The 23,453-nt window shown below is 44.2% G+C and overlaps 1 protein-coding gene across 1 annotated transcript; it reads right to left on the bottom strand.

The window, feature by feature from the left end:
- Positions 1-18,108: 18,108 nt before the first annotated feature.
- On the bottom strand, positions 18,109-22,347 carry LOC121599066. Its single transcript, XM_041926566.1, has 2 exons — positions 21,359-22,347; positions 18,109-18,579 (listed from the first exon to the last, which is right to left on the bottom strand). Exons 1-2 carry the CDS (start codon positions 22,255-22,257, stop codon positions 18,189-18,191), a joined length of 1,290 nt encoding a protein of 429 aa, XP_041782500.1. The 5' UTR covers positions 22,258-22,347; the 3' UTR covers positions 18,109-18,188.
- Positions 22,348-23,453: the final 1,106 nt, after the last annotated feature.

Consider the following 23,453-nt stretch of genomic DNA (forward strand, 5'->3'; position numbering starts at 1 on the left):
GCGATAAGAAATCATCCTTCTTCGCGCCAAACACTTGACGCAGTGGAGACCTTCTGGCGGTGCAAATGGCAGATGTCACAATCTGCGCTCATCAAAAAGTGTGTTGAAAAGGGTAAAATCTTTTTAAGCTTTTTATTGGTACGGCTTTATAATTGGATTTCCTTGAGAAAGATGTTCATATGCTGTTTCCGAAAAGAAATTATTATAAGTCACACTAGAGGATTACAGTAAGCGTTTATATGAAGAGGAAACTTATATTCAATGATAATTTTATTGAAAAAGGTATCTACTATTTGTTCTCGCATATTATTCAAAAGCGGATACTATAACTATACTAAACTACTATAACAAAACGCATATTCAATAAACAGTAATTATAATTCTGTAAAAGAAATTCAACTTTCTTCTCAACTGGGTTCTATTTTATTACTGGGAACAACTGGCCGGAGTAGAAGTCGAAGTCATCCGCGATCAGTGCCGGTCGGAGTCGAAGATTACCGGGGTGAGAGTAGTCTAGAGTCGAAGTCCGAGTGATCCGAGGTCGAAGTCATTCAGAGTCGTCCGAAGTAGGAGTCGTCCGGAGTCGGTATCAAACATGAGTCAGAGCCGGTCAGTGTCGGGACGGTATTTAATGTCGTTTAGTAGTTTTCGTTTATTCTAAGTTTTCGAGGTTTCTAACAATAGCGCTCTCTGATGACAGCAAAGTATTGCATCTGCACCGGCCGTCTTCTTACTGATACTGACACTTGGACTATAACTATTATATTGACCGACCCCGGCCGACTCCGCCGACTTTCGATTTGCGACAACTCCGGACGACTCGAACTCCAGATGACTCCCGATGACTCTGGACGACTTCAGACGATTCCGGACGGCTTAGGATAGTGATGGTCGGGCCTATCTTCCGAAATTCGGCTTCAGATTTTCACCCACTTTAGTCATCCAGCACTCCTTTACTTCAAAAGATACTTCAAAAACATTCTAAATAGAATGGTCAAAGTTAAAATCCTAATTATGGGTTCAATAGAACTCATTCGACGTACTCTTTTTATCTTTTGCATACTCTAAGGTTCACGTGTTACGAGTTATCTGTTTCATGGTTAATAGTTGAAATAGGCCAAGAGAGGCTTGCTGGATCAATCATAACTTCAACATTGGTCATTTATTCTCTTTTAGCTTTATATTACAGCACACTGATATTAATGAATTCAAAACGTTGCTTCTTACTATTTAAGTACAGGACGTGTCTTTTTGGAGCATTCTTGCACATTGGAGCATTCAACTTTAAACCCTCAACCCACAGCATTTTCTCGCTGCCCTGTTTGTGTCAGAAAGTGTACGGTGCCGTTCGCACTCCAACTGCTCACCGATTGACACATGGCTTCCTACTAACCTTTGAGACCCATTGGAGCACTGGCTAGAGGTGAAGTCGGTAAATTCATCCCTGCGAAGACATTCCACCACCAGCATCAACATTTGTGCGTTAGTTTCTGTCTCTACTCTTTCTGCCGGTAGCACTTTACAATGATGCTCTAGCTCAAACACAGCAACAACGCAGAAACGAAGACCCCGATACTAACAACACAAACGCCCCGCATGTGTGCAGCGGTGCAGATAATTTAATGCGATTAAATTTGTAATTGAAAATATATTCCGCGCTTCGCTTGTTAGTGATGAATAATTCACGCCACTTCAAACCGCCCGTTGGTCGATGGAGTGTGTGGGTGTTTGTGTGTGCCATCATGGGGGAGGTCTTTAGTGCGCCTATCTCACCAGCTCGTCCCCATTTTTTCGGCCATTTTTATTGCACTCTGGAGGGGTGAAAACATACACCAAGATGGCTGAACAATTCGGTGTAATCACTATTCCAGACTTAACGAGAGGAAAAACAACCTTTCACTACAATAAATTATTGCTTTCGAGCTTTCGTGTACATGTTTAGAGTGGAGTTTGTTCGCTTGCCAGGGGTGCAGGTTAGATTAACTCAGGTTGTGTATTTATACATCGAAAGAAAAACCAAACCTCGGTAATGGAAAAACAAAATGAGTCCGGGTCCAGTCTGTCCGCTGGTCCCACGAGTCCAGCCCGTCGAGCCGAAGGGATACCAACTTGTAGCTGAAATTTCCATAATGCTGCACTCTAGATTTTTTTTCTCTCTCTCCTTCCGTATCGTACTTGTTACGATTCGATATGGAAACGAATGAGCTCGAACAAAAAAAAAAAAAAAAAATAGCGCAAATACCCATTGGAGGACCAACGAGAGTTCCAGACACAGACCTGTTAAATTGCAAATTCCCTGCTGTAGAAAGGTTTTTGCCGGGACGCGTCGAAAAGAGATTACACACCACCCAACCCTACCCTGGCACCCATTGCGTGAAAATGGACACGTGGCACATTACAACAACAGCAGCAACAACTGGCAACAACCTGGGGAACGAAAAAAGTAGCCATTTCGGCCCAACCTCAAAATCCCCCAACCCCCCAAGTCACCCAGGTGGTTAAACACACTCAATTCGATTCTGATTCCCGGGTTCGAACAGAATGCCGAAAAGCATACCCCTTTAGTTTGGTGGTACGGTCGAATTGGAATTGTTTGCAAATTTGTTAAATTTTCAGCCCCAAATTAGATTAGATTGATTTCGAGCAATTCCACCGCTGTAGTGGGAATTTGGTGAGCATTTTTCGGAGGTGGTGTGATGCGGTGGCGGCTGCCTTTTGCTCCTAGCACCCGTGGTGCAGCGTTGTTGCAGTAGTGAATTGAATGTAAAGCGCCTTTTGTATCGTGTGTGCTTCTCCCTTTCATGCTGCATGCAGCTCTGGTCTGTTTATTTTTCCTCCCTTCCAACTCAATATCATGCTTTTTGGGAAGTTTTGGCCACCGTTTGACCAACGCTTCGCCAACGGTTGAGTGGGAATGCAATTTTAATCAGCTTTTAGAGCAATTGCTGGTGCATTTTTTGCAGGCAAGTTGTTTGTTGAAATATTTCCAATACAATAGATTATTTGGTATGTGTAGCTGAAGCATTTTCTTTTTCAATGTTCAGGCATCTTCGATGGGAAGAGAATAGATTTATTTGCCTTTTATGTGTTTTAATACGTTGAATCACAAGACCATGCTATTTAATTTCTTGTTACTTTCATGCGATTTCGATGAGTAAGACGTTCTACTAAAATGTGAAGTTATTTAATTTTTGATTATCTTTTATTTTTTATCTTTATCTTTTTTGCTTTATCTTTTATTGATGTACTTCGAGGTATGAGCACACAAAACGATTCCTCGTAATCAACGTATCGGTAGATAAAATAAATAGAATGGAAAATGCTGCTTAAATTGCTCAAATTTTCAAAACTCATTTTTGAATTATAAAATACAGCGCTTTTGGCAATATTTTTCATGACATTGAAATTCTATGAACAGGATCGCTACTTTCCCCTCACTGAACAATTATCATCCACACAGGACATCCAGCTAGCTGACCTCAAACGGCAAAGATACAATGACACTGGGAAACCTTTTTCTATTGCAAAATTTTCCATTTCATTTATTTTGCTACGGAAAAACATGCGAATAATTTGGAACGATCACCTTTTCGGGACGAGCAGGTTCGGGCTAGGCAAGGACAGAAAACTGCTGACCTTTGCATCAGCATATTCCGCTGCCCGTTGGCCGACTCCCAGTAAATGAAGAGACTCCCTCACCCGAGGCCCTGATGGAAAACAATATACTGATAAACGGATTAGCACCAGCGTGTTTCACCCATGATGGCCGTGTTCGGCGGACCCGGAATTGAAATGAAGCCTAACCGTGCTGTAGTTTGACAGTGTCCGCTCGAATCAAAGCAACGAAGGCATTTCACGAAGCGATTCAAAGGGAAAAATCCACAAGCGCTGGCTCGCGTAAGGTCAAGCGGCCCGGTAGAATCGTGTTTGATTTTTGGTCACCGTTTTGCCAACGTCATGCCGAGCGAACCTAAAGCCTGGCGAATGGCTCGGTATCGTAGAACCTTCAATCTTTGGGTCTGAAGTTAAAATCCCAAAATTGAATCGAGCTCATGTTTTGCTGACTTGGCAGAATTTTTAGCACGTGAAAAACAACCATTGGGATCCTTTTTTCCATTTTTTTTCTAGACAAACCTATTGGGGTTGTTGGGTAAAGAAGCTTTACAAAGATTGAAAACCCGTGGCCCAAGATTGTCTTGTTGGAGGCCGTTGCTGGTCGTTACAATTTTCACTGTTCTAGCTACAGGAGCTCCAAAGGAACTAAACCGTTGGGGTAGCTTGAAGCTTCACAAACGAACCGAGCGAACCTTCTGCCCACATTTATCGTGCCAGAAATGATGAGCAAAATCATTTCCACCCGACGCCCATCACGGAAAAGTGCCAATGCAGTGGTCTTGTGTGTGTGTGTGTGTTCAGAGATTTCTTTTGTTTCGTTATACACGACCGTCTGGGCATGATTCTGTTTGTGCGCGGAGGAAGTTTCAGGAACCAGCCCAAAATAGCCACTCCATTTCCATTTTGGGTGTAGGCGAAAAGTAGTAACTCGGCTAGGCTGACCGAGGATGTATCAATTTGTGGCGTAACGAATGATGAAAAGGGTTCTGTTTGCTTGTTTTTCCATTGGGGCGTTGTGTGAGTGTCTTCAAGTTTGCATTAGTATCGTAACCAATATATTTTTGTGAAATAAAGACAACATATCAAGCAGAAATTCTGATATTTTGACCTCAAGAAATAGAAGAAAATATCAAAACGTAAGTAAAAAGCAACTTATTTCAATAATAAAAGAAACAATCAGATCGATTACTTTTATGAAACAACCAAAAAAACGAGCGAAGACTTAAAGCTAATAAAAATAAAAGCTTCATATAAATGTATAATGGAAGAAATAAATTCCAAAATCTTATATGATTAATAGTCAATATTCCATCCCATACCATATAAAAACATATTTTAAAACAAAATTTGCTCCATAAAAATGAAACATAATACACATTCGAACCAACAAAAACAAAAATAGAAAAAAAATGTTCGCAAAATCAAAACAAAACTGTCAATTTGCTTTACAAAATTTCAAAAACAGCCCGATTAACCCACCTTTTCTCCGCTTTGTACATGTGTGAGCTAAAGCTTCTTTTCTTGGCCCTGCTTACTGCTCCCGTTTGCTTCACTCCTGCTAAAAATACAGCTTTTCCAATGCGTAGGATCAAAAGTTGTTTTGATTTAAAAAGATTACAAACGGTTCGCCGTAGTTTCGGGGAAAGAAACTTCCCAATCTTCTGATCCGCCCTCCCTAAAGAAAAGGGTGAAACATTCTTTTGATCATGCAAGGATGTGGATAACAAAGCGGCAGGATGTGTTGTGTTCGATTTGTTTTGGGTCACACGTGCGTAGATGATGGAAAGCAGCAGCAGCAGCAGCAGCAGCAGCGGAAAATGGTCCCGGAACTGATTATAATAAAATTGACCTGCGGGAGCCTCCGGCTGTTTACCACACGTTTGGACAACCATTGGGTAACATTAAACTTACATGAATTTAACCTGTTAAGCTACAAATAAACGGCGACGCTAGCAAGGGGTAAACGTCCTTCTTCCGATTCGTTCCTTGGGGGAGCATCATGTGATTAGCACCTTTTGACTTCTTGTGCCGCATGCTTGCTTCCCGCGCGGATCTCCTCTTTCCGTGTGTCGTTTTGTTGAATTATTCAGCTACAGCTCTTCGCACTACGATGCAGCTACGGAGAAAGAGAGTGAGCAAAAAACGCTCACGGGTTTGCGTATTTGTGGCCACATCATTTTTCGCCCGCCGAAGAGCTGGAGCTGTGCTGTAGAGTTTTAAGAAGCTTTGAGGAAAACCCGAAGCGGAGCACACGGAACGCCCAGAATGAGGTTAACTTAGAGGGAAGGGGGAAGAAAAAAAAAACGAATGTACGTGGAATTGGCCACAGAAGATTTGGCCACCACCGCTCAAACTCATCTTTAATTCATGGCGCCTATGGGGGCGCTCGATCCTTCATTTCAAGCCTTCGCTTCAAGTCATCGGTTCGGAGCGAATGGAAACGAAAATGAGCCCCTTGCCTAGTGCTAGTTGCTAGCTGGCCGGCAAGCTGGACGGTTTGCCGTTCCACTATCGATGATCAATAAATATTCCTAGGCTGCGGGTCGCTTCCGGGCTGCTGCGGTCCTTCTGGGCCGGGATAAAGCGCCGGCACCGGGCGCAGTCGAATAAATATTCATCTGACAATTGTTCCTGCCGGGCTGTGGAGTTGACTGTGGCTGTTGGCTTTCGATTGGTTCGCCCGGCCAGGCTCCAGCACAGCAGCCTCCGTGCGCGATGAATCGAACGCAATCGACACATTCCTTTCATCGGGTGGCCCGCATTTCATCCCAGAGCTAGGGTTGGGCAGTGAGGTGGGTGAGGCGGTATGCCAAGGTCAAGATGTGGGCGAGCATTTTCCCGTTAGTGGGATTGTTTGCTCGGAAGGTAAGATTGTTGCAATCGATTCAAATTAATACCGCCGAGGATGGTTTGTTGCCGATAAGCTTTTATAAATTGTGATAAACGTACGCTCAGGGGGCGTATGTTTGGCGGTGCAATGTTTCAAGTAATTGGTGCGGCATATTACAGTCATGAACACTAAAAATTGGCTTTCTTTTCATGCTGTCAAATTCAACAGTTTTGTTTGATTTCAAATGATAAACTTGAACTGCTCCGAAAGTAAATTAATTACAATAGTTTAACAATAGAAAAGCAAAATACATGTACCTAAGGCAACATATAAGATTGCAAAAGAACATAAACTAAATTTAAAAAATAGTGTACATTACAATGAAATACACAATTCAAGATAACCAATGTAAACAAGCATCAATTGAGCGCGATTTTGGATTCCAATACGATTTTGGATTCAAATGTGATTTTGGAGCTTAATTACAAAAAATAAAGGCATAAACTATAAAATACATTTAAAAATCATACATCATCCAAAAATATTCCATTATTTAGTATCAGTGTTTAGAAGCATATTTCATTAAAAAAAAAAAAAAACTTCATGATAAATTACCAGCGTAAGTTTGTATTGTTTCCTTTTTTAATGATGCTACCTTCATCTTTCTTTTGTTTTTTTTTGTTTCATTATTAGTGTGCTTATTTCTTCTGATATTCAGTTCAGTTTCATCCTTCAGCAAAGCTTATAACTGATTCCGTTCCACTCTGATATCTTCATCGGATAAGAGTGTCCTAGTGGCAGCTGCGAGCAACAAGCAGCGGCAAAAGATCGAGGCAGCAGTACTCCAAAAAACAATCGGCAAAGAACAAGAAAGCAACAGCCAACAGCAACAGCGTTTGAAATTGGCATGAAAAACTCACCGAAGAAATGCGACCAAGGTATTGACCATTCATTCATTGTTTCAAAGGTATAGGGGGTAGAAACGATGGAAAAGCATTAAGAAACAACCGTCCACTTCGGTATCCGATGATCATGTGCCCTTCTGCAAGGAGGAGAAGAAACAAAAAGCCCCCGAACAAACAACGGAAGGCAGACAGCAGACAACAGGGGAGAACAAAAAACAAACAATGGATGATTTTGAATGCAACTGATAAGCGAACTGGACGATAATGAAAAATGGCTAACCGCACCGGGAACTGGAGCTCTCGTTCACTTGACCAGTTCAACGCGGGCTAAGATGCTGATGCTGCTGCTGCTGCTAGTGACCGTCATCGCCATCATGTCGTCGTTCTTTTGCCGTCGTTTATTATCGTAATATCGCTCCCCGAAGTGAAGCTGCTACAGTTTTCGCGGACGGCGTTTTGCCTGCTTGGAAACCGTGTGGAAGTAAAAGTTTGCGATAAGATCTCCGGATCCCCACACAATGAGTGACTGCTAGTGGTGGTGGTGGTGCTGCTCGGTGGGATTTTGTGCATCTTCAACGACATCCAGCGCCCGGTTCAATACCAGCTCGCCTTCACAATGCCCCATCATAATCAAACCTCCCGGGATGGAGCGCTTTCGTTCGCCGGCTAATCGAACCACCAGCACGTACCTTTGCCACTTTTCCGAAGGCAAGCTTCGTACCGTTCACTTTACGGTCTCCCTGCCAAGCGCTTTCGCAAATCAGCAGGGAGGATGCGGTAACAGCGACAACAAACAAACAAAAAAAACGGCATTTAAAACCAGCGTGCTACCGGAAAGCAGGCGCTCTCGTGCACAGTGGCCAATAAAATTGCGGTCAAAGCGCGCCAAGCTGCACCTATTGGGCGGGGGTAGAAATTTCAATAATGATAATAATATTCGCTCCATTGTTTCTCGCTCCTGTTGGACCTGGCGGGTGGATTATTGTTTTTTTTTCTGTGGAAGAAAATGAGACGCAAGCCAAGACGCGGGGGCCACTAAGAACACAACCAAAACAAACAAACGAAAAATCTCACCGATCTTTTCCCGTATCTCGTGTGGCTAGTGTTGAGGTGCGGGGAAGATCTCAGCTTCTCCATTGTGTTTTTGGTGCGGTGGTGATTTTACATCCCTTATCCTTATCTGTGTGCCGTGGAATGGTGGAAAAATGGCAAACAAATAAACCGTAGACTATTGCTTGCTCTTAAGTCCAGTGCGGGTGAAAAATTAAGGAAGCATCTTTGTGTAATCACCTTCATCATGAGTTGGGCCATTGTCTTGGCGAGAAAGGATTGTCAAAGCGACGGTAGAGTATACGGCTAGATGCAACGTGAGAGAGATTGTAAGTGGCCACAAATGCTTGTTTGGATTTAGTAGTGCAATGTACAACTATCTCGAACCAAACATGGGTTAGTTGATGAAAATGTGCTGTTACAGGGTTTTCCAGGAGTTCTCACAGTTGTGGGACACTTCCTAGACTCTTATTAGAAGTGAACTTCATATGTTGGAAATTGGACTCTATGGCACCCTTTTTGAACAGCCTCGTTGAATATTGCTATAGGATTTGTCAAACAAGGATGAGAGTCCAATTCACATTACAATAAGCTAATTTCTTGTAAGAAAGAGTCAATAAAGTGCCCCACAGCTATGAGAACTCCTGGAAAACCCTGTCAGTCAGATTGAAGTTTCGCTCCGGTTTCAATTAGTTGTGAGGCAAGCTAGGTAGCAAAAAAGTTTTGAATCTGATGTTGGATTAGGACGATTTCATTAGAAGCTGAAATAAGTTTAGGAATCAACAAATGTATCGATTTCTCACATATAATTTATTATATATCATAGCAATGCATTTTCGTTAAATTTTGAATAAAAGACGGGCCTTAGGGAGCCATAATGAGGTTCCTCTGTTATCCAGCTCTAGTTGTTTAAATATAGAACTTCAAAATGAACTGAAATACGGTACACTATTTTATTAATTTGCATTATCAAGTCTAAATTTTACTCAGTAATAACAATTTTAAGGTTGATACATCAGGAAACACATACCATTCTCAATTTTCTTTTTGTCTGCTTGGTTCGTTGGCAGTAAATCTTAAATAGTATAAAATTTTATAAAATGCCTTAAAATTGAAACCAAAAATTTCAAATTAAGCATTGCATGTAACCTGAAAACATCAATTCCCTCATGATGTATTCTGCTTGTTGAAGACAAAATTTAAGGAATACATAAAAATCGATACGAAACAGTCGGAATCTGCCGCTCACGCATAGATAGATTTAATTTCTGCTTGATCGGAAAACAATTTAAAGAAATTTCCAAAACCATGAAATAAAGAACTCGCGCAACAGATGCTGTCGCAGTGAACGGCACTGCCTGCCAGCCCAGCGCTGGGCTTAGCAGTGCTCTCCTTCCCCTTTTGTGCAAAGTCCCCTGCATGACAAGAATAATGGACTGAATAGGAATTCCCTCCGCCCACCAAGCTCTCATTTTCCCACTTTTTCCGGAATTAGAATGTCGAAGCGAGCGAGCGACCGTACATCCGAAGCAAGCCAGTAGTCTTGGGTGGGTTATTAATTTTCTCATTCGCATTTTCAGAAGTACACGGCCGACAGGGAAAAGACGTCCATCAAGACGTCGGGTTCGTCCTGGCAAGCGAACGCAGCAGGAGCAGGCGCGGCGCCGCCGCATGTTTGTGTAATATGGAGTAAAGGGATAAGAAAAATGACTGAGTTGCCATTTTTATCCGATTTCCTCCTTTCCTTGTCTGCCGCCTGTTTTTCTATGCTCGCCTTGAAGAGAAAGAAATTCCCCGACATCCGTTAGGACGAGAATAAATGGGGAAAAAACAGCCACCGAGCACACGCAATGGAGCAAACGAACAAAAAAAAAACCAGGAAGACATTTCCTTTCAATCCCACGAAACGTTCGCTTTCCGGGAGCAGAAGAATGAAAGGCGAACAAAACGTTACATTCGGTGGATTTCGTCTTGCTGGGTATCGGAGGGAATGGGCGAGTGCGGGAAAGAAGAAAAGCGCAAAATGCATTGATAAGAAAAGAAAGAGTCTTCGAGCAGGGAGAAGCAAGCAGATTTCACATTGTTTGAGAAGCGCGAGCGGTATTACGCGCTGTGCCTTTGGTAGGAGCTTCCTGCGATGCCGGAGTGTAGTTATGAAGACGGTCCATTGCCGGCTGGTACACTCTGGCGCATGTAGACTGGAGCAAAGCATAAAGTTGTTGCCGACGGTGGAGTAATAACAACAAGCATCGCTCGCGCTCTCTCTCTCAAAGCTTTCGATACGATCGCTATCGCTGCTTCAAGATCGGACGCGTTGCTGCAGGGCAAGAAGAGTCCTCTCAGGATAAACTTTGAACGATGAGTTTAGCTTGCCCGAAACACGAAAAAGCTCCCCATCTCTCTCTCCTTCTGTATATCTCCACAGCAAGCAACTGGTAGCCACCGCCGACAAGTACGGGTGAATGGTCACGAGGAAATAAATTTTACTCCCGCAGACCCGCAAACCGTGAAAGTACACGCCTTCGGGTTGAGGATCTGCCGCACCCGGGGTGGCCCCCGCCAGTCGAGAGCAAACGAGGTTCAGCGTTTGCTGATAAGATTGTTCGATAAACGCAGCGCTTCGTCCCTGGGAGGGTCTTGGAGCATTCCAGAAGCAGCTACACTTGTCTTCTGGTCCAGCGGCAGTGTGGAAGAAGCGACGGGATGATCTTGATCCTCCCGTCGGTTGTGGTTGTTTGGAGTTGCCGGAGGGCTTTCGCGCGATTGGATGTATGAAAATTTATTGAGAGATTTACCGAACCGTTGCCGTTGAAGGTTGTAATTTCACGTTGACCACAGCACGGGTACACGCGTGGAAGGATGGAATGTACACCAGAAATTGTTGATGCCTCAGATAGATCGAAACTTTCTTTCAACTTTCACCATTCCGGAGAGCTGCCAGATGAGTTGAGTCTCCCAAAACATCTTCTCAATGCTTTTACTTAAGTTCTCTTGACATTTTCAACTGTTGAACCAATTCTTTCCACTCATTAGACAGGCTAATTGAAAAATTCTCCCCACCTGCAAAACAAATCTCTGCCACATGATTGACGGACTTCCGGAAGAACTTACTCGTTAAAAGTTCGGTCTGCTGTAAAGAATTACAACTTCTTCACCCCCCAAAAAAAACACAGCTCCTTCAATCAAGTTTTGCAAGTTCATCACTCATGTCATCATGCGCTCCATCCTGGATCGAAGAAGCAAAGAACACCTGCCAATATGCGGGCGCATCGGCTGTTCACTCCAACCGTTCATTTCCATCTCCAGCCAGTGTAATGAACTGTAAATGAGCGGCAGTTTTAATTAAACTCAATGTCAGAAAGTTAGCTCCTTTGCAGTGCGGCTCCATCCCAACCGGTGTGTCGAAAAGTAAGAAAGTGATGCCAAGCTGCCCAGGTCCGTCAATGTCACTATAGTGTTGCCGACCACCCACCAACGCTGCAGAGTTAATCATGCGAAACTGATCCTCTGCCTTCTCGGGTGGTCGGTGCTTTGGGTGGGTGAAAATGTTGCCAGGGTAGTTTTCATTGTAGATTTCCCTTGTTCTTCTGGCCAGCTGCAAAATAGGTCACCTTGCTTGGGAAGTAGCTCGTACCTGAGATGCAACAACTTTATCATTTTTCTTCTACTAGAAGAATCACTAGAAGAAATGGTAACGTAAAAAAATCCCTCTACCAGGAGTTTCGATAGGCAAAGCAAGAAGCGTCCACCTGTCAGGGTGCAAACTTTGAAATGCCGACAGTTTGAAAGTGATTGAACTTTTACGCTTCCAAACAACCAAACGTCCCATCGCTCGCGGAACAGGCGGGCGGGTGGGTTGTGTTTGCTCTCGATAATAACCAAACAGGGCTGTAGCAATAGCAAGGAAGCAAAAACACAACACAACCAGCTCTTCCTCATTCAATCGAAAATAAACAAATCTCGATGCGGAGGCAAACTTCCTTCCCAAACAAGCTTGGAAGGTTTTTCCTTCCCAACCCGCTCTGTGTGTTGGTGTGTTTCGATAGAAAATGGCAGAAAACTAGTACGAAGTGTGCCCGAAGGCACCTTTTTGCAACCAACGTATCGTATCCAATCCGTACACGCCTTTGTGTTTGCAGGATGAAATCAAACTAAAGCCATCCTTTCTTTCTTGTTTTTTTTTAGTAACCCTGTTTCTGGTTGATATGTTCGAAATACACCTAGAACTGTGATGTAAAAACATTGCCAGATAATGGGACAACAACGCAGGGAAGAAAATGTATCGCCAGCACAAAATCCCCCGTATGAAGTTTTCCAGTTTGGGAGGTGTTTTTGCTTCCTCGCTTCTTTGCAATTCGTAGAACATCAGAAGTGTGTGTGTGTGTGTGAGTTGGATGAAAAATTACTTTCCTATTTGTTTCCTACCTGTTTCCTACCGCCCGGTGACGTTTTGGTTTGATAAATATCTTTTGGTTTGCTTTGCTTACGGGAAAGGTAGGGCAAAGTGCTCTGCTTGATTGAACAAGTACATTAAAGTGTAAAAAATAGGCAAAGTTTGATAAAATTATTCTCGCACAGGGCTACAAAATGCTTAAAAATATACGCCAAGAATCTGAACGCGATATTACGACAAAAAAGTATAACTTCAGGCGTTTACAGCTTCGTATTTCTTTAATTTTCCTTTGTTTTGATATCCCATAGACTGAACATTTTAATTTGAAGGGCATATATGATGTTTTACAGGGTTTCCCACGATTTATTGGTTGGTTCTTATCAATGTTTGGTGGGTTCCCATATTTTTTTGGTGCGTTCCCACGATTTTTTAGCCGTTTCCCAGAATTTGTTGGTCCAATTGTATTGATATCCAATCGGAAAATACCAATAAATTATGAGAACGAACCAAAAATCAATGGGATATGATGAAAAACTCGTGGGAACGCACCAAAAAATCATGGGAACTGACCAATAAATCGTGGGAAACCCTGTATATAAGTTCAGCTTACTTGGAAGTTAACCCTTCATTTCCTCTCTTGAAAATGTTTCCAGAAATAACTAAATTGTTATAACATAAAACTAACTGAATGCAATGGTCTAATCACAATAAAAATAATGGACATAAATAGGCAAAAGTGACTAATATTGTGCACAGTTCCATAAAACTTATAGAATCCTAAGAAAATAATGATATGAGTATTGGAAAAAACACACGTTAAAGATTATAATCAGTCATGCATTCCTCTGCTGACCATTTTGCTCCACTTTCCCTTACAGGGGTTTGTATTCGGAAACGAAAAAAGCAATACAACAAGGCAAAAGACTTTTGTTTTTATCAGCATCACCATTCTGCACCAAGAGAGGCGTACCGATTCGTGGAACACATCGCAAATTCCGGCAAATCATTGGGGCAAAATCAAAATTGAGACTTTTCTATTACACTGAGACACCATAGAGCCAAGGAAAAAAAGAAAGGTTCCCAGCCCAATCACCCCCCTCCACGCATAATGTGTGGCCAAAAATAGAAAACACATTACTACCTTGTTTGCTGAATGTTTAGATCTTGGAAGCTGTTCCAACTTCACACCCCGTCCAGAACACGACCACGAGGGCGAAAAGAAAACGATACATCGTTCAGGTTTCGGTCCTTCGAGCCGGATTGTGTAATAGAAGTTTGTTGGGGGGGAAGGAAAGATCAATAGTTGATTACTTCATACACCAGGATGGGCTCATTTGGACGCCCAAATTTTATGCCATTATGAAGTGATACGTACTCACCCGGCCGGCCATCAACATGTTCACTGCAAGGGTGGGTAATGGGATGGGAGTTATGATAACACTGAAAGTCACTCATGTCTCTGTAGTGAAAACGGCGGCTGAAGCCGCCTGCAGATGAAGCAATGAAGCTTCTTGGGGCAAGGGCTTGTTTGAACGAATCAGGCAAACAAAAGTACACACACCGTAAACTGCATCAACCGTACCGACCCGTACATGCAAAGTAAGTCATGTTTATCCCAAGCGACTACTCCCTTTGGCCGCTCCATACAAGCGTGTGCATGTGTGAGGGGGAGTGGGAGAAGGAAAATATCGGTCCGAAGTAACCTTCGGCCCCAAACGGTATGGGAATGGTTTTGATAAATTTCTTTCGATTGAAAGGAGCCCAACAAAGGCATGTCATATTTCGGAAGCTGGAAAATGTGTTCTCCTCGTCGTAGTTTCAATACCACTTTTTTATTGTGTGTTTGTGCAGTCAGCACTGCTGGCATTTGTCTTCGGGGGGGTTTTCTCGCTTAGGAAAAGCTTTCCATCCCTCCTGCCCAATAGAATCCAGCGCTGGCTATTCAAAAACCTTGCCACCGAACAATGACCGGAAAACAAATTTTCGCAACCAAGCAGAAGCGTCCAGATAAGGTGCGCCCTTTCTGTTACAATCCCGGGGTTTTGCATTTCTGTTCCTTTTGAGGAGGTTTTTGTTTGCGCCGTTTTTTTCTATCCATTTCCGGGCCTCCTGGTACCGGGCTTTGTTTTGCTTGCGCAGAGTGGGTCTGAAAACTCCCATTTATGGTCACGTGTGCCGGAGTTCAAGCATTCGGCGATTCGTCATGCCTGGTAGGTGGCAAAAAGCGAAAGAAAATAGCACGCTATTGTTGTGAAGACGTAAGTCCCTGGAAGCAGGCAAGAAAGTTACCTCCGTTCCAATTAATCCCATAAATTGTACTCCAGCCAGCCAGTGGATGGAAATGCGCGATAACACCTTCACACACAATGTGGATTTGATTGAACCGGCAGAGGGAACTTTTGTTTCTCATCAGCGGATGAAACAACGGTAGAAGAGGTACCGTCGAAACCCATACTTGATATGGTGTATTCAAATTGTCAATGGAAAAATGGAATTACATTTCTTTCTACATTCCAACCCCGGAAATGTATCCTTTAAAACTCGATAAAATCTCATCTCGCTACTTTTTCTTGCTGCAGATCCAACGTTTCTCGCTCTGGTTTTTTTCCCTTCTATCTGATGATGTGAAGACGTTTTAATCCAATTTAGCGGGATTTAGTGGGACGCTCCAAAAAAAAGGGGGACGCCTACCACACAGGCGGAAAAGATCGAAAAGCCTAAACATAATCCTCTCATTTTTGTGCGATGTTGTAATCCAGCATGTCAATACAACTTTACCGCAGGGCTTCAAAATGTATGCGTGTGTGTGGGTGAAAATAGAACCATGCTCCAATCCTCCTGCTAGGATACAATCAATTTGACAAGATAATACTTACCGTGCATGAAGCAGCCGGGAGGGAGAAGTAGAATAAAATGATAAAAGGATCCACCGGCGGGTAGGATTTTTCACTTACATGTTAACGCTTGCGGATAGCGCTTTGCTGCGCTGGCACAAAGGTGCACAGGTGAGCAAAGAGGCGCGTTTGACAACAGTTCAAGATGTATCGTTGCTAGGATTAATCCAGATCTTGCTTGGACGCGGCCGTAGACAGTCTTAAGCTCATTAGGTGAAATGGTGAACCTTCGGACGTCAGGTTTATTTATTAGCTTCGGACATTCGGCAAATGGTCCAGATAAGATTACGGCTGGTTGATTCTTTTTTTTCGTTTTGGTATGGAATCTTAACCAACTCTTTATCAACCAAGCGATTATGCTAGGCGAAGGAAACTGATTGCCTAAGCTTGAGCTATCGTATGATTCCGGTGCAAAATGTCAATGAATTTCGTAACCGAAAGTTTCGTGCAGATAAAGTTGCAATTCTAATGCAGCTGCCATTCATTACGATTGTGGCAGTAGATCCTTTTGGAATCTTATCAGCAAAGGCTTTAGCATTGGAGTGAATGAACAAACACGTTATCTTTGCAACAGACAGATTGCAAGACAGTTATCATACAAAATGATGTATAAAATGCAAATCTTTCTTCACATTATCGCATTATCCTTCTTTCAGTACAGGCTTTAATTGATTTGGACATTTAGACAAGAATGATGTTAGGTTACTGTGTTAAAAAATATGAGAAAACATAAGGTAGAAAAAGAACGTCGTAGTTGATAGCAGTGGATCAAACTACTGTCCTCAGCTTGTACGACTCCACAACATGCCCGTCATGGGTTCAAGCCGTGGACCGTCATGGACCGTGCCGCCATACTGGCTATCCCGCTATGGGGGGAAACCAATAAGTCTCTGAAAGCCAAGCCCACAATTGGTACAGGCAGGCCTTGGCCGTCAACCGTTAAGCCAAAAGAAGAAGATGGAAGTCACGTGTTGTTAAAAATTAAATTATAAAAACCACTTTCCGCTACCCAATGGCTTTAACAAGCTATCTTTCCTCGTTAAGATGTATTCTTCAAACCAACAGAAACTCTAACAAGCATCAATAGCTACATCAAACTACAAACCACATAATTACAACATCGCAAATGAAGTTATAGTGCTGCAATGGTAGCCCAACAACTATGCTTCATGTACAACATTTCAAGGACACATACACACACGTGACACGCACGCTACAGTATGCACCAAAAAAAAAAAAATAGGAGGAACCCTCCCGTCGTCTTTTCGTTCCTACCATCCTCAGAAAAGGATCACCATCCTCTGGAAATAACTTCCCGTCGACGTGTAACATCTGTCCTACCGCGAGCTTGCAGTCCACCGATTCCGTACATCCTGGCTGGAAACCCGACCTGACGAGCGTGAGCTGCAACAGTCAGCTCAACCGGCTGCGGTTGAACGAGTGCTGCTGCTGCCACTAAAGAGCAATTAATTGTCTCGCTCACGGCGTTCGGCTCCTCGGGGAAAAGGATTTCCACTCCCGAGCAGCCGGGTCATATACCATCTTGAAGCGTTTAGAGCCTGCCACAGTGTGGCTGGCTGGTGTATATAAATTATGAGCTCCGAAATGTGGAATGTATCGCGCTCGGGAAAGAGTTGACAAAATACTCCCGAACAGAGTGTGGTGTTGGTTTTAAAATTTCATTTTCTTTTGGCATTTTTTTTTTTTGTCCATTGTATCTGCCTCATCTGCTTCTCTTTGCTCGTCCTTTTTTTTCTCAACTAGCGAAAAACTGCACCACACCGCAACAAAGCCCGGCACAACAACAGTTGCTGCGACATGGGCCATAAACAACCTAACGGGTCATGAAGCAGGAACCTTTGCAAAGGGACGTTCGACCCGGGGCTGTCAGGAAAGTGGAATGCAGGCCACCAGGAGGTAGCAGCATGACATTTAGGATGTTATTATTTCAACGCCCACAATTAATTATGCGTAACGACGAGACGAGCTAGGACGACTGCTGACATGACATGGTACTAATGTTTTTCTTTTTTTATGTGTGTGTGAGTAGCTAGCTTTCATTTTTCTGCTTCTTTTCCCTTTTTCGAAAAGATCCTTTTCTCTTTCCGGATTGCGGTCCTCCAATCCATTCCGTCCGCTTCAATGCGCTACTTGCTGATAAGGACTTTCACTTGAACAGGGACTCCCTGCGCCCTCGAACATCTGCATACACTGACGCGAACAACCGGAAGAAGAAGCAACGGACGTTCCTCGGTCGGAAGATTAATCGTTACCAAATGACTTTAATGAGATGCAGAAATTCACGCGAATCAGCGTTCGTATTTCTTGAGAGTTTCGGAAGGATAACACTTCCTTTGACTTTTATCTGAAGTCATCACGATGGCGTAATGACAGAGCAAGAAAGAAACACGCACTTGTAAGTAATGATGTACAAAAATAAGCAGAAACAATATTTATTACATTCTAAACAGGTAGCTAAGAGTCCTTCATTCCGCTCCACTCTACTGCATCTCCAGCTCTGCTTCCCGTCCCAGAATCGGCCGGCAGCGATTCACATCACCGATCATGCACATGGAGAACCGCTCGCTGAACACCTTGAACCGGTCACAGTCGCGCTCGGCCGGGATCCACAGCGTGCAGGTGACGTACTTGGTGCAGAACTGCGGATGCGGCAGCACACCGAACGCCACACTGTTCCGGCGGCAGATATCGCTCGGCAGCGGGCGAATGTCTTCCGGCGCGATGGTGGACGTCGTCGGCAGCAGCGTCACCGTGCAGGAGTTCAGATCGCCCGGCAGACACACGAACAGCCGTTCGGAGAACACGAACCCGGGCCGGCAGGAACGCTCGCGGGCCCGCCCGAGCAGACAGCTGACGTACTTGTTGTAGTTTTACTTGTTGTAGTGACGTACGTGTTGTAGGCGGGATTTAGTGGGACGCTCCAAAAAAAAGGGGGACGCCTACCACACAGGCGGAAAAGATCGAAAAGCCTAAACATAATCCTCTCATTTTTGTGCGATGTTGTAATCCAGCATGTCAATACAACTTTACCGCAGGGCTTCAAAATGTATGCGTGTGTGTGGGTGAAAATAGAACCATGCTCCAATCCTCCTGCTAGGATACAATCAATTTGACAAGATAATACTTACCGTGCATGAAGCAGCCGGGAGGGAGAAGTAGAATAAAATGATAAAAGGATCCACCGGCGGGTAGGATTTTTCACTTACATGTTAACGCTTGCGGATAGCGCTTTGCTGCGCTGGCACAAAGGTGCACAGGTGAGCAAAGAGGCGCGTTTGACAACAGTTCAAGATGTATCGTTGCTAGGATTAATCCAGATCTTGCTTGGACGCGGCCGTAGACAGTCTTAAGCTCATTAGGTGAAATGGTGAACCTTCGGACGTCAGGTTTATTTATTAGCTTCGGACATTCGGCAAATGGTCCAGATAAGATTACGGCTGGTTGATTCTTTTTTTTCGTTTTGGTATGGAATCTTAACCAACTCTTTATCAACCAAGCGATTATGCTAGGCGAAGGAAACTGATTGCCTAAGCTTGAGCTATCGTATGATTCCGGTGCAAAATGTCAATGAATTTCGTAACCGAAAGTTTCGTGCAGATAAAGTTGCAATTCTAATGCAGCTGCCATTCATTACGATTGTGGCAGTAGATCCTTTTGGAATCTTATCAGCAAAGGCTTTAGCATTGGAGTGAATGAACAAACACGTTATCTTTGCAACAGACAGATTGCAAGACAGTTATCATACAAAATGATGTATAAAATGCAAATCTTTCTTCACATTATCGCATTATCCTTCTTTCAGTACAGGCTTTAATTGATTTGGACATTTAGACAAGAATGATGTTAGGTTACTGTGTTAAAAAATATGAGAAAACATAAGGTAGAAAAAGAACGTCGTAGTTGATAGCAGTGGATCAAACTACTGTCCTCAGCTTGTACGACTCCACAACATGCCCGTCATGGGTTCAAGCCGTGGACCGTCATGGACCGTGCCGCCATACTGGCTATCCCGCTATGGGGGGAAACCAATAAGTCTCTGAAAGCCAAGCCCACAATTGGTACAGGCAGGCCTTGGCCGTCAACCGTTAAGCCAAAAGAAGAAGATGGAAGTCACGTGTTGTTAAAAATTAAATTATAAAAACCACTTTCCGCTACCCAATGGCTTTAACAAGCTATCTTTCCTCGTTAAGATGTATTCTTCAAACCAACAGAAACTCTAACAAGCATCAATAGCTACATCAAACTACAAACCACATAATTACAACATCGCAAATGAAGTTATAGTGCTGCAATGGTAGCCCAACAACTATGCTTCATGTACAACATTTCAAGGACACATACACACACGTGACACGCACGCTACAGTATGCACCAAAAAAAAAAAAATAGGAGGAACCCTCCCGTCGTCTTTTCGTTCCTACCATCCTCAGAAAAGGATCACCATCCTCTGGAAATAACTTCCCGTCGACGTGTAACATCTGTCCTACCGCGAGCTTGCAGTCCACCGATTCCGTACATCCTGGCTGGAAACCCGACCTGACGAGCGTGAGCTGCAACAGTCAGCTCAACCGGCTGCGGTTGAACGAGTGCTGCTGCTGCCACTAAAGAGCAATTAATTGTCTCGCTCACGGCGTTCGGCTCCTCGGGGAAAAGGATTTCCACTCCCGAGCAGCCGGGTCATATACCATCTTGAAGCGTTTAGAGCCTGCCACAGTGTGGCTGGCTGGTGTATATAAATTATGAGCTCCGAAATGTGGAATGTATCGCGCTCGGGAAAGAGTTGACAAAATACTCCCGAACAGAGTGTGGTGTTGGTTTTAAAATTTCATTTTCTTTTGGCATTTTTTTTTTTGTCCATTGTATCTGCCTCATCTGCTTCTCTTTGCTCGTCCTTTTTTTTCTCAACTAGCGAAAAACTGCACCACACCGCAACAAAGCCCGGCACAACAACAGTTGCTGCGACATGGGCCATAAACAACCTAACGGGTCATGAAGCAGGAACCTTTGCAAAGGGACGTTCGACCCGGGGCTGTCAGGAAAGTGGAATGCAGGCCACCAGGAGGTAGCAGCATGACATTTAGGATGTTATTATTTCAACGCCCACAATTAATTATGCGTAACGACGAGACGAGCTAGGACGACTGCTGACATGACATGGTACTAATGTTTTTCTTTTTTTATGTGTGTGTGAGTAGCTAGCTTTCATTTTTCTGCTTCTTTTCCCTTTTTCGAAAAGATCCTTTTCTCTTTCCGGATTGCGGTCCTCCAATCCATTCCGTCCGCTTCAATGCGCTACTTGCTGATAAGGACTTTCACTTGAACAGGGACTCCCTGCGCCCTCGAACATCTGCATACACTGACGCGAACAACCGGAAGAAGAAGCAACGGACGTTCCTCGGTCGGAAGATTAATCGTTACCAAATGACTTTAATGAGATGCAGAAATTCACGCGAATCAGCGTTCGTATTTCTTGAGAGTTTCGGAAGGATAACACTTCCTTTGACTTTTATCTGAAGTCATCACGATGGCGTAATGACAGAGCAAGAAAGAAACACGCACTTGTAAGTAATGATGTACAAAAATAAGCAGAAACAATATTTATTACATTCTAAACAGGTAGCTAAGAGTCCTTCATTCCGCTCCACTCTACTGCATCTCCAGCTCTGCTTCCCGTCCCAGAATCGGCCGGCAGCGATTCACATCACCGATCATGCACATGGAGAACCGCTCGCTGAACACCTTGAACCGGTCACAGTCGCGCTCGGCCGGGATCCACAGCGTGCAGGTGACGTACTTGGTGCAGAACTGCGGATGCGGCAGCACACCGAACGCCACACTGTTCCGGCGGCAGATATCGCTCGGCAGCGGGCGAATGTCTTCCGGCGCGATGGTGGACGTCGTCGGCAGCAGCGTCACCGTGCAGGAGTTCAGATCGCCCGGCAGACACACGAACAGCCGTTCGGAGAACACGAACCCGGGCCGGCAGGAACGCTCGCGGGCCCGCCCGAGCAGACAGCTGACGTACTTGTTGCAGTCCTCCGGGTGGACCATCGTTCCCAGCACTATGCCCCGGCACATGTCGGTCGGGAGCGGGTAAGCGTCACCCTCCTTCCGGCAGGTGCGCTGATTGCCCGGCACGCAGGTAATCTCGTCCAGATCGAAGATCGTATCGGGCGGGCAGGTTTCCTCGGTGGCCACCTCCTTGTAGCAGCTGATGTACTTGTAGCAACTGCTCGGATGCTCCAAAATACCGATCAGCAAGCCTTTGCAGGGGTTTACGTAGGCGTCTTCCTTGGAGTCGCTGCTGTCGTCTTCACTCGAGTTTCCACTGTCCGGCGTAGGGGCTACTGGTGGAGGTGGACGACTGCCTCCGCCACTACTACCACCACCACCCGGTCGGTTACCGCCACTTCCACCGCTACCTCCTCCTCCTCCTCCTCCTCCTCCACCAGGACGACTGAGAGGTTCCTCAATGTTCACATGCTCACTGACTGCCATCACGGCACTGGCCAGCACTGCTACGGTAACAATTGCGGCAAGTGTCTTCATCGTTGCAGTTGGAAGGTTGTCCACTGTTTTGTCGAATAAAAACCAAACTCAGTTGAGGGTGTCTAAGATGGGTATGATGCACGGTAAGCAAAGGCCACTGCTTTTATACCATCTTCTCGAGACATCGATGATCCGCACGATTTAACGAAAATCATCCACAATACAATAAGCCCCGCGTAGATTACAGATTACAGTGGTTTGTTTTGACCTAGCGCTGATAAGATCGCCCTCCATCACCTCCCCCCCAAAACGTGTGAATATCCGGAATTGCCCAGCTTAGGTGGACTTTGTGATTTTTATGACCCAGTCTAAAATCCGCTCTTCCTGCCGCCAATCGAAGGTTAAAAATAACTCGTTACAACACGCACCTGCCTGCGCGGAAAGAAATGGTGCCAAATCACGGTTTAGCCGGTGGAGAAAATTCGATTGTTTACTAGATTGTGGCAGTTATCAGTGACAGACAGAGTTTCTTGTACAAATCATAACAATCGCGATTGTGGCGCGGGTCGTCTGGTCCAAAGGTTGTGGGAAGAGAATATTCAATACAGTGAGGTATGCGTGAATGTGGCGTTAACTGTGCTGAGCAATGCAGAACAATTGATTTTATCAGTCATCGTTACGACGATAATCGATTTCAGTGTCCCAAAGTGACACATCCGTGGTTGGATTTTGTTTAAGCTGAGCGGAGAGTTCAACTGAAACGGTTTAGGTTAAGCCTGCGTGAACGTTTTTGAAATATTTCACGCGCAAGCGCTCAGCGCCTGACAGTATGCAATTGCAGTGCATGCGGTGCACAGTGGGAAAATGTTGTGGCACTTAGAGTTGTAAGCACTTTTTCCAATAGGATCGTCTTAAGATAACGTTGGATAATACATCTAGTTTTTAAATTACTTACAATGTTTGGCAACTTTGCCTGCTTCTCTAACTATAATATTTCTACTAAAATTTCCATATTATTTCCTACGCTAATTCCTACGCTAATTCCTAAGCTGAATATGCCTACTGCCGTCTATAGTTTGGTAATCAGCAAAAACAGTTACTCGAACGGATCTGGAACTATATCTGTTCCAGTACCGAACCGAATTCGGAACAGGTACAGGTACAGTTCCAGGAACAGAATAAAATAGAGAGTTATTTCAGAGCGGTTCAATAACGGTTCGAGAATCGGTATGGGTTTATGATCGGATTCAGGACAT

Source organism: Anopheles merus, chromosome 3L (assembly GCF_017562075.2).
Source record: "Anopheles merus strain MAF chromosome 3L, AmerM5.1, whole genome shotgun sequence".
Taxonomy (NCBI): domain Eukaryota; kingdom Metazoa; phylum Arthropoda; class Insecta; order Diptera; family Culicidae; genus Anopheles; species Anopheles merus.

What these genes read in the sequence shown, in the direction of transcription:
- LOC121599066 (XM_041926566.1), bottom strand. Translation starts at nt 22,257, where the DNA reads ATGAAGACACTTGCCGCAATTGTTACCGTAGCAGTGCTGGCCAGTGCC. An exon ending in GAAGCAGAGCTGGAGATGCA is followed by an intron (nt 18,580 to 21,358) that starts GTAGAGTGGAGC and finishes CTACAACAAGTA; the next exon opens with AAACTACAACAAGTACGTCA.